The sequence below is a fragment of the Euprymna scolopes genome, chromosome 20 (assembly GCF_053919585.1).
Source record: "Euprymna scolopes isolate OS-2025 chromosome 20, ASM5391958v1, whole genome shotgun sequence".
Lineage (NCBI taxonomy): Eukaryota > Metazoa > Mollusca > Cephalopoda > Sepiida > Sepiolidae > Euprymna > Euprymna scolopes.
In genome coordinates this window covers 90288599-90300756 of record NC_136501.1, presented here as the reverse complement: position 1 = coordinate 90300756, position 12158 = coordinate 90288599, and the positions used below count along the sequence as shown (strand labels likewise).

The 12158-nt window shown below is 28.3% G+C and overlaps 1 protein-coding gene across 1 annotated transcript in view; it reads right to left on the bottom strand.

The window, feature by feature from the left end:
• LOC145241627 (uncharacterized) overlaps positions 1 to 12158 on the bottom strand; it is a 377797-nt gene that overhangs the window by 200176 nt on the left and 165463 nt on the right. Inside the window, exon 18 of the mRNA XM_080104710.1 lies at positions 7997 to 8169. Coding sequence (XP_079960836.1) covers positions 7997 to 8169 — 173 coding nt within the window. The remainder of the gene's footprint in view (positions 1 to 7996; positions 8170 to 12158) is intronic.

The following is a 12158-nucleotide window of genomic DNA, read 5'->3' as shown; positions in this document are numbered from 1 at the left end:
TAAATTATTTTAGTTTATTATTATATTAAATTATTTTAGTTTATTATTATATTAAATTATTTTAGTTTATTATTATCATTATTAAATTAAAATTATTTTAGTTTATTATTATATTAAAATTATTTTAGTTTATTATTATATTAAAATTATTTTAGTTTATTATTATATTAAAATTATTTTAGTTTATTATTATATTAAATTATTTTAGTTTATTATTATATTAAAATTATTTTAGTTTATTATTATATTAAAATTATTTTAGTTTATTATTATATTAAAATTATTTTAGTTTATTATTAATTAAAATTATTTTATTTCATTATTATATTTAAATTATTTTAGTTTATTATTATATTAAAATTATTTTAGTTTATTATTATATTAAAACTATTTTAGTTTATTATTATATTAAAATTATTTTAGTTTATTATTATATTTAAATTATTTTATTTTATTATTATATTAAAATTATTTTAGTTTATTATTATATTAAAATTATTTTAGTTTATTATTATATTAAAATTATTTTAGTTTATTATTATATTAAATTATTTTAGTTTATTATTATATTAAAATTATTTTAGTTTATTATTATATTAAAATTATTTTAGTTTTTTATTATATTTAAATTATTTTAGTTTATTATTATATTAAAATTATTTTATTTTATTATTAAATTAAAATTATTTTAGTTTATTATTATATTAAAATTATTTTAGTTTATTATTATATTAAAATTATTTCAGTTCATTATTAAATTAAAATTATTTTAGTTTATTATTATATTAAAATTATTTTAGTTTATTATTATATTAAAATTATTTTAGTTTATTATTATATTAAAATTATTTTAGTTTATTATTATATTTAAATTATTTTAGTTTATTATTATATTTAAATTATTTTATTCTATTATTATATTAAAATTATTTTAGTTTATTATTATATTAAAAATATTTTAGTTTATTATGATATTAAAATTATTTTAGTTTATTATTATATTAAAATTATTTTAGTTTATTATTATATTAAAATTATTTTAGTTTGTTATTATATTAAAATTATTTTAGTTTATTATTATATTAAAATTATTTTAGTTTATTATTATATTAAAATTATTTTAGTTTATTATTATATTAAAATTATTTTAGTTTATTATTATATTAAAATTATTTCAGTCCATTATTAAATTAAAATTATTTTAGTTTATTATTATATTAAAATTATTTTATTTTATTATTATATTAAAATTATTTAAGTTTATTATTATATTAAAATTATTTTAGTTTATTATTATATTAAAATTATTTTAGTTTACTATTATATTTAAATTATTTTATTTTATTATTATATTAAAATTATTTTAGTTTATTATTATATTAAAATTATTTTAGTTTATTATTATATTAAAATTATTTTAGTTTATTATTATATTAAAATTATTTTAGTTTATTATTATATTAAAATTATTTTAGTTTATTATTATATTAAAATTATTTTAGTTTATTATTAATTAAAATTATTTTATTTTATTATTATATTAAAATTATTTTAGTTTATTATTATATTAAAATTATTTTAGTTTATTATTATATTAAAATTATTTTAGTTTATTATTATATTAAAATTATTTCAGTTTATTATTATATTAAAATTATTTTAGTTTATTATTATATTAAATTATTTTCTTTTATTATTATCATTATTAAATTAAAATTATTTTAGTTTACTTTTAATTAAAATTATTTTAGTTTATTATTATATTAAAATTATTTTAGTTTATTATTATATTAAAATTATTTCAGTTTATTATTATATTAAAATTATTTTAGTTTATTATTACATTAAATTATTTTCTTTTATTATTATCATTATTAAATTAAAATTATTTTAGTTTATTATTATATTAAAATTATTTTAGTTTATTATTATATTAAAATTATTTTAGTTTATTATTATATTAAAATTATTTTCTTTTATTATTATCATTATTATATTAAAATTATTTTAGTTTATTATTATATTAAAATTATTTTAGTTTATTTTTATATTAAAATCATTTTAGTTTATGATTATATTAAAATTATTTTCTTTTATTATTATATTAAAATAATTTTAGTTTATTATTATAATTATTATATTAAAATTATTTTAGTTTATTATTATATTAAAATTATTTTAGTTTATCATTATATTAAAATTATTTAAGTTTATTTTTATATTAAAATCATTTTAGTTTATGATTATATTAAAATTATTTTCTTTTATTATTATATTAAAATAATTTTAGTTTATTATTATAATTATTATATTAAAATTATTTTAGTTTATTATTATATTAAAATTATTTTAGTTTAGTATTATCAGTATTATTGAAATTTGAGGTCAGTAAATTGATAATTCAGAATAAATAAATGTTTTTAATAAAGTTATATTAAAAAAATAATAAATTTACTTATTTCGTATAAAATTTCAAAAAATTTATATGCGAAAAGACCAAAATATATTTGATATCCTTAAAAGAACGTTTTAACTTTTTTCAGATTATTATTAATACATATTTTTTAAACTTCCATTATAGTGGGGCAGATTGCTGAAACAATCTTTCACTTGGTGCTTGTATCACGAAGTGAAAGATTCTTATGGAATATTGAGATAACCTGCCTATTGATTAATCAAGCGATTTTTCCTTTTTTTATAGGACTACATAATAAAGTCCAACATGCAAAGATTTTAATGTAATGTGAACAAATATCATGTTGCCCAACCAACCATTTAGGTTGCCCCCGTATAAATCTGGTCCTTAATAGAGTAGCTCCTTACCTCTCGGTAGCAATATGCCTTGTTTTAGCTAAACAAGACTCAAAAGATAATAATAGTTTGCTTTCTTAGATTTCATGTACAAAAAACAATTGGAGAATTCACATTTGTTTTATTTTCATAAATTTGAAGCAAGTAAAAATCTGATTAAATCTTCCAAGGGAAAAGTTTGTGAAATTTCATTAATTTTTACGTTTTTATTCAAGTCCGTGTTCGTTAATGAGCTGAGAAACTAAGGTTCAATTCTCAGTCAAATGCCTTTTTCTATTCCCTGGGACCTCTTTCCCACAAAAACAAACAAACAAACAAACAAACAAACAAAAAACGTCACGAGCCTGTCTCTGCTCTATCATTATTCTCGTAGCGAGTGCTCGTCTGAACTCCAATCTATGGTCCCTTCTTGCTAAACTTTCACAAAAAACACTCGACTAGTTACAACCACTATCAACAATTTTTCCCACTTTCTATTTGTGCCTAAATCTAAATGCAGCTTCCATAAACAAAGCTTCTTTCTTAGAACTGCCTGCCTGTAGAAACACTATCCCACTGGCCTACTTCCTGGCCGACTACAATATGATAGCCTTCAAGTTCAATGTAAACTAGTTCTTGTTGAGTTGTCTTCATAAATAATCCAATTTCTGCCCAATCTACACCATTAACTATTATTACACTACCACCTTAATTAACCTTTATCCTCGAGTGGCTTTCGGGCCTTGAGAAGTGGTGACTCTTAAATAAAAAAAATGCCCTTTTGCTAAACACACTCAGCATCATAAGGTAAGTATCAAGAATAAGCGGAATAATCCTGGGAAATAAGTGATATCATCCCCTACACCTTGGCGTAATAGTTAATGAAAAGGGAGCCTTAGTGTCGCTCTAAACTATGGTTGATAATTTTACTTCTTTAATTGTAAAAAGCTCCCGAGCTCCCGAGTTTATTCCACGTGATATTTTTTTAACTTAAAAACAAACAAACAAAGCATCAGGTCATAAATGTTTACATGATACTAAAACATTTTTTTATTATTCAATGTCTGCATGTTTATTTTATTGAGCAGTACATTTAAATGCAATTCAGATAATGGAGTTTCACACTAGTGGGGGGGGGTGATGAAGGCCCGGAAACTGTGCGTATTCTCTTTCCTGGTGACCTAACATTAACCAGAGGACAAAATGAAATATCCCCCCCCCACGATATATACGATTATATACACGTCTACAAGTGAATAAACTAAGAAGAGGAAGGCCCTGAAACAGCCTGCATTCTCTCCTGATGACCTGACATTAACTGGAAATCGAAGTGGAATACTTCACAAGTGAAAAAAGCTGAAAAACAGATGGTATACAAGCCTACAAGGTAAGCTGTTTCTTTCAAAACACAATATCTTCTGTTGTCCACTTGTTCTATGGCGAGTTTAAGCTACTGTTCCGGTAGCAATTATATTCTATATCATTCTAATGTCTGTAAGTTACAAAAACATAAAATGGTTGGCCGTATTTGAGGGAAATCCAAAGGCTGTCCTTTCATTGGCTACTGCACTGAAATGTAAGGGAGGGCGCCACTCCTTTCCTAAGACTACTCCCGTTATCCTTGATCCTTACCCCATAAAGCCAAGGATTCAGCAAGGAGGGATCAAGTATCATTTTAAAAGCTTTTGGTATGACTCAATCAAAGATTGAGCAATGGTCCTTTTAGCCCATGAGTGACCACTTTTACCATTCTGTCAAATGAGCCGGTTTTCAAATAATGAACAAACATCTTGCTGTACAACTCTTCACTAAAGATGCCCCTTATAAACCTGAGCTCCGTAGCCCCTTATGTCTTAGTGGCCATATGTCTTGCTTATGCTGAATATAAGTCTTAAAAAAAAAAACAGTAACAAAAAACAAGCTTAATTCGATTTCAAGTATGTTCTAACATAATCTAGTATGTTTAAGGTAAAATTAAAGTGGTCTACTATAGTCAAGGGCAAACCTAACGCTCACTTTTCATTAGCTATTACATCGTGTTGTAGGGGAAGATGCCAGTTCTTTCCCAGGATTACTCCACTTATCATTAACCCTCACTTTGCAATGCTGATGTTTAGCAAAAAGGCGTCTAGTACTATTTTTTTTTAGCCTTTTGTATGACTCTGCCAAAGATTGAACCTTGGCTCATTAAACGAACACTCCAGTCAAATGATCTTGTACAAAAATATAAAAATTAATGAAATTTCACTTTTCCCTTCAGCGATTAAATCTGAGTTTTACTTGCTTCCGATTCATAAAAAAGAAAAGGTAAAAAGAAAAAAGAAAGAAAGAAAGCAGAAAATATAGGAATTCCTCCAATCGTTTCTTTTTTTATGTGAAATTTAAGAAGAAAAATATCTTTCTTTCACTCTTTTCACCCCAAACAAGGAGTATTGCACTGAAAGGAAAGGGATTACTGTGTTAGGGACCAGATTTATATTCAACAACCTAAGTGGCTGGTTAAGCCACAAGATATTTGTTTGCAATACATTAAAATTTTGCATGTTAGTATGATCAAGGGAGCAGAGAGGGAATTCCAAAGGTAAGTGGTCCTAAGAAAGGATCTATAAAAGTTAAAAAAAAAAAAAAAAAATTCAGGCATCTAGGGACCTCTACAGTGAAGGGGTGGGATTTTGCTATTAATTAGATGGGTTGGGGGTATTTTTGCTGAGGGAGATACAAGTGCAGTAATTCACCGGAACACATTCCATGGATGTATTTGTAAAATAAGCACAGGAATACAACATTGAAGTATATAACACAGAACCTAATTGGGAACTTGTGCAGTTTATGGACCGTGCTATTTTAAAACTAGGATTTCTAAGTTAAATTCAATTTTTACATTATTTGCTTATTAAATTATGTAGAAGTACAGAATAGTCAACAAAGCCCCTCTTCTCCTATGTTAAGAATGGTTTTCTAAATAATAGAGTAATATTTCAACACGGTCCATAAACTGCACAAGTATCCGTATTAAGTTAGAATTTTTTTTTTTTGCACCCTGTCCAAGAAGGAGTTGAACATCAACCCACATGTAGTAACAAATACTCCATGCAGGTGCAAATGGTGGCTTTATAGAGATATAGGATACTAACAGGTGTGAGAAGGCCGGCAGGGAGGAACCTTTCTCCTTTGTAACAGAGTTGGAAGTATATTTTTAATATTTTATTTAAAAAGGCGGTAGTTATGCAGGAGAAGGACCTTGCTATAGTCAGAATTTTCCAGGCAGTTTACATAAAACGCTGGAATGTGCCAATGAATTTGCAGCATCCAACATCATTTAATAAAATATTTATTTGCTGTCATTGGTTTATTATATATAAAAAAAAAAAAAAAAAAAAAAACAGCTAAATATTGATTGAGACAAAAAATTATAAAAAAAAAGAAAAAAATTGGATAAGTTTTTTGTTATCAGTTGTTTGTCATTACAAAAAATAAATATTTATTCATGAAACTTACCTTACAATGATTGTTTTATTTAAGTTGGAATTTTTTTCAGGTGTCATAAAACTTATCCAATAAGTATTCATTAAAATTTTATTCGTAACAACAACAAAAAAAAATTCATTTTTCAATTAATTTTTCATTGAATGAGCTTCGTACTGACGAAAATAATCTTCATTCGGCGTTTTACGTGAACGGTCCGGAAAACTGACGATTATATGGTCCTTATTCTCCATAATTACTAAAAAAGGCCTTGAAGTGTTTTAATATAAGACGATAAAAGATTTTTAAAAAAATAGCAATCAATTGGTAAGAGTTAAAAAGTTTTGTTGATGTGGATGCTGGTTAGCATTAGGGTTAGAAGACCGTAATGAATGTTCTCAAAAACAAATAATTGAATAACTTTTGATTTTATGTGCATTTAACGCGAACATGATTCGGAACGGGAAAAAATATCTAGTCGAAAAATATCTGATATAAATTTAACATCGGTTGAAAGGAGACAATATAAAGCAGAGAAAAAAATCCGAAACGAAATCGATCCAGTCAAGAAAGTTCAAAAGCACCAAAAGATTAACATTTTTCTGCGCGTTTTACGAATAGGTATCCAATAAAATTTAACTACTTACGTCATTAATGCCGAGTTTCACTGGAGACTCCCGAGACTGATGAACGTTAACGAACTTTATCGAACAAACTGAATGTATTATTAGCGTTTTTTTTTTTCTTGGATAGAAATTATTTAAGAAAAGTAAACTGTTGATTTCATCTTGTATTTAAGTGTATTCTGTAGTGCTATTTTGGTACTTCTGCATATTATGAAACAGACTGTTTTTTTTTTAATCCTAACCCTAACCTAGTTCTAACCTAACCCTTTTAATAAAGATAAATAAAAAGGTATTAATCCCAAATAAATAGTTACTAAAGTAATAAGAGTATTCAATATATATATATATATATATATATATATATATATATATATATAGTCTTTGAAGTTTTTAACTTTTAAAACTATACAAAAAAATATTTTTTATCATTCGTTAGAAAACCATCTAGTCAGTAAGTCATTTAATCACCTGCAATCACTGCATCAACTCGCTCTCGAATTTACTATAACACCAATAATTTATTTTTCAAGGGATCATCAGTTGTTTACCATGAAACACTGTTTCGGGGATTTATATATATATATATATATATATATATATATATATATATATATATGAGAGAGAGAGAGAGAGAGAGAGATATGTGTGTGTGTGGGGGGGTTCTTGTGCAGGATTTTTTAGATAGGATTTCCAAGTTAAGATACCGTGCGATTTGAATTTTTGTTTATTAAACAGTTATGTGAAATTACAGAAGTTAAAAAATTATCCATGATAAGAATAGATTTCTAAATAATAATAATAATAATAATAATAATAATAGTAATAATAATGATAGAAAATTATTATTTCCGCACGGTTCGTATTATGCATAAGTGGCAATTACATAAAAGTTGGAACTTAGTCTTTCTAACAAATTGAAAGATAATCGTCTGGCAATTAACGGCACTTTTTTTTATTTGTATATTTTGGTAAAAGTTGAAACTTGATTTGGCTTACGTCACAACTGAAAATCTATGGATACCTATTCCTAAAAAGCAGCCATTTGTCTTTTTAAATACAATTATTTGAAGACGTAAATTAAAACGAAAAAAGGTATTGGCATCAAGCTTACTTACCTTGAATGTTGAGATCTGAAACGGTGTTAATATGTCCGAATTTATTGACAGCTTTGCAAGAATATGAACCAGCATCAGACAAGTTGAGATCGCTCGAGAATAGTGATGATACTCCATCCTCGTAGGAAAGCCGAGTTCTTCGACTTGGTATAATTTCGTCTCCATCTTTATACCTATAAAGATCAGAAAGCAACTGATTCATGTTATGGCGATGTCTTCGAAGGTATTCCATGTTTGTTTGTTGAGAGAAGAAAAAAGAACTAGTCCTTTGAATTAATCACTCAAATATAACAACTTTAGGGTCGGGGGTCAAGTCAAATTCAAAACTCAACAGGTCGTTTTCAAATTATCTATCGAGAGTCCAGTGGTGATGTAATGTCGATAGTTTTGTTGTTTTATTTTTCCCTTTTTTTTTAATTCAACGCTTTTTTCTCCCAAAAGATACTTTTTAGGGGGGTGTTTATAATGCAGGGATCACAAAAAGGGAAAAATATTGGTGACTGTAGACTTTTTTTTTTCTTGAGGAGAACTTTAGAGAGAGTCCACTACGGCTGTTGCTGCTTCATCTCCTCGTGCTGCTGCTGGTCCATCCCTGTTGGCTGTGATGATGCAGCTGACACCAGCAAGTGTGTAACTGATGAAGAAGAAGGAGAACTACATCTACAACGGACGGGAAGGAGAGAGAAGGATGAACAAGAAGAAGAAAAAGAAGGACAAGGTGGTGGTTGTAACCGTACAAAACTTTCAAAGAGCCGAGAAAGTTTCACAAGACCATCCTCTCCTTCCCTCCTCTCGCTTCCTCACACTTTTTCTACCTTTTCCCACCTATTCCACTTATCTACCTACGCCCAGGAATATAAGCAAGCTGTTGTAAGGGTCCCGATCATCGCAGCACGTGTGCATGCACATACTCTCACCCAGCAGCAGAGGTGTGAGTGATACAGAGGGCTAGCAGTACCGGGTTAGGGTTAGGGTTAGGCCAGCAGTGGCGGTGGTAAAGGTATCAGTAGGCACTCTATATCAAGGAATGCATATCTATGAACAGCTGATAGATTACTGTGTTATTTGCTTACTTTTTCATCTTCATCTTCTTCTTCTTAACTAGCGGTTGTCATGGCAACAATGATAAAATTATCCCAGAATGGCACCTCTCTACCTTTTGGCAACAGTACAAAAAAAAAAAAAAAAAAAAAAAGCTAAATAATACCCAGGTAATATGTTTGTAACTCAATCTCATAGACAAGTACCTTTTTCCATTTGCTTGCATGATTATTGAGGCTTCCCTTCATCTTTGCGAATTACATTCTCTCTCTCTCTCTCTCTCTCTCTCTCTCTCTCTCTGTTGTTGTTATTGTTTCCATCTCTTCGTTCCCACCCCTTTTCATCCTATCTCCCACCAGGTCCTTATTTTAGGTTGGGCAGAGGCTTTCGTCGGCCTCTTTCGTTACTTATTGTTTTACCAAACGGTTTAATGTGATAGGTAGCCGACCTCTATGATTTGGTGCTTCAGTTTTTCTTTATATAAAAGAATACTGTATGTAACATTATCTGCTTTTTCTACACCGAGATTCTAACATTTTATTTTTATTTTTTACTAAGAGTCACCCCTTGTCAAAGCCCATGAGCCACTCGAGGGTAAGAATAAACGTAGTGACAGGTGGCCGGTGAGGCAACACTAATGATTGGTAATGATGGCGAAAGTTTGGCAAAGTCCGATTATCTAAGAAGATACATCAGTAAAAATTTGTTCACGATGTTACGATGTTGCAACCAGCAGAGAAGCAGCCTCGCGTTAATTAAAAAAAAAAACGATTTTTCTTTACTTCTTTTTTATTCCTTCTTTCAATTTTCTTATTTAACCGCAGAAGTGTCGCAAACAATCGATTTATTCAATTTCTCAAGTTAAAATATCAACTTTAAAACCGAAAAAGTTCATATTAACTCAGAAGAAAGCAGATATCTGATTTAGTCTGGTCTGTTGAACAGAAACACAATACGCATTGAAAACGATACATTGAAAAGAGGCTGCCATTTTGTACAGTGTCTATATAGACTTAATCTTCGCATGAACCCTTTAGACCAATTCTTATAATATAAAAAAAAAACTGTTTACAAACAAAAGGGAAACAAAGCCCTTTTATAAACAATAACGATATGTTTTTATGTGAGTGATCTTCACCGTTAGGTGTAGCTTGTCGAAAGTTTTAGACAGTGAAAAAAGGAAGTAAAGTAATCTCTTTATATCTGATTTATTAATTTAAACACAATAAACACTCCTGCACCATGAATGCAGAGGTAATGCCTGGGATCATGGCCTCCTAGGAACGAACCATGCCCCATTCTGAAAAAAAAAAAAAAAAAAAAACGTTTGAATCCTCTCCATCTTTAAGTGAACCAGACCTTAGAATAAAAATATGCCAAGGTTTTCCCCACCTCTTGTCAGTATCAATAAAAACTGATCCTGGTAGTATTAGCCGATATCACTATCAATTAATTTACAAAAATAATTGAGAAACTCGAACATAAAGAGAAAATAATAAATTTGATTCTTAACGGTTCCTAAAGTTCACGTGATTAATCAAAACTTATGAAAAATGTCAACGTGACTCAATATACAACTAAGAAATGTATCACGTTTATATTGTTTGGGGATCGAATTTTTAGTACCAGCTCATATGCAATGTCGGGTGATCGCTATTTCATAGGAGATAATCTTTGCATCGACTGTAAGACCAACTCGTATAATATTTTGTAAAAAAGGTCAAACAAAAAGAAAACAAAATCCTTCTATTAATAAAATGATATATTTATTTGAGTGACTTTCACCGTTGGGTGTAGGTTGCCGAATGTTGAAACAGTGTTACAATCAAAGAAGTAATAAATTAAGAAAGTTCAGCTGCCGAAAGTATTTTCTTGAGCTGTATATCTTTCAGTGAAGGATAGCCTTGCTCAATGTCAAGCTGACAAAGATAGGAGAGGGGACGTCTTTCTTTGTAAGTCTTAGAAAGTTCTCAGTTAACGGCTCTGTAATTCCCTAAGGGTCTAGAAGTAGTCCTTCAAGGGTTCGATTGAAATTAATACACTCTAGAGTCTGATTGATCCACGTGTGACCACCTCGCAGAGGCTACTATTGGCAAGCAGAAAGAACAATTTATATTTATGATGGCTACATTCGTGTTTTTGCCAATGATGCTGTGGTTGAAAGTAGGAATGTGGAGAGATAAGAATTAATGTAGTGTCAGGTGGCCGGTGATACAACACTGTGATGATTGGTAATGATGGTAAAAAAATTATTTAAGGGGACGGGATCAACCAAAAAATTGTTCTTATTGGGCTTAAAAACTAAAATGTTGTAGTTAGTTGGGAAGCAACCTCGTGTTAACTTAAAAAAACGATTGATTTTTCTTTACTTCTTTTTTATTCCTCCTTTCAATTTACTTATTTGACTGTAGAAGTGCCACAAACAATAGACTTATTCAATTTCTTAAGTTAAAATATCAACTTCAAAAAAAGTTCACATTAGTTTTGGCAGAAAACAAATACCTGATTTGGTTTGGTCTGTTGAACAGAAACACAATACACATCGAAAAGGAAAACCAATTTAACTAATTGATGAAGAAAAAGAAAAAGAAAAAGAAAGAAGAAAAAGAAGAAAAAGATCATCATTGGTTTAACGTCCGTTTTCCATGCTGGGATGCATTTGATGGCTTTTAGAAATTTACTTCAAAATGAATTTATCTCTGCCAAGTCTATTTATCTTTCAAGTTTATCCTTATCACGTTCTCTTGTTTTCTTCAGTTTTTTCCTGTCAGCTGACCCTGTTACTTCAACTGCTCTACATCTTCTAAGCGGGGGCGGTAATTCATGGAAGAATAGTCTTATGACAACAGCAAAGATAATACAACACGCCCCCCCCACCATCTGTCTCTAAAAAAAAGGAGCAGGTAATTTTTGAGAGGATGGTACCATAATCACAAAACAGATAATACATTATCCCTCCCCTTAAAAAAAAAAATAGAAGGAGACAATACTATGTACAAACGAATATATGCTATCTCTTTGCCCCCCCCTCACAAAAAGGGTGAAGATAATGCTTGGAAGGATAATTTAATGACAAGTAAATAAAGACTGAACTACCAACTTCCCTAAAAATAGGAGCAGA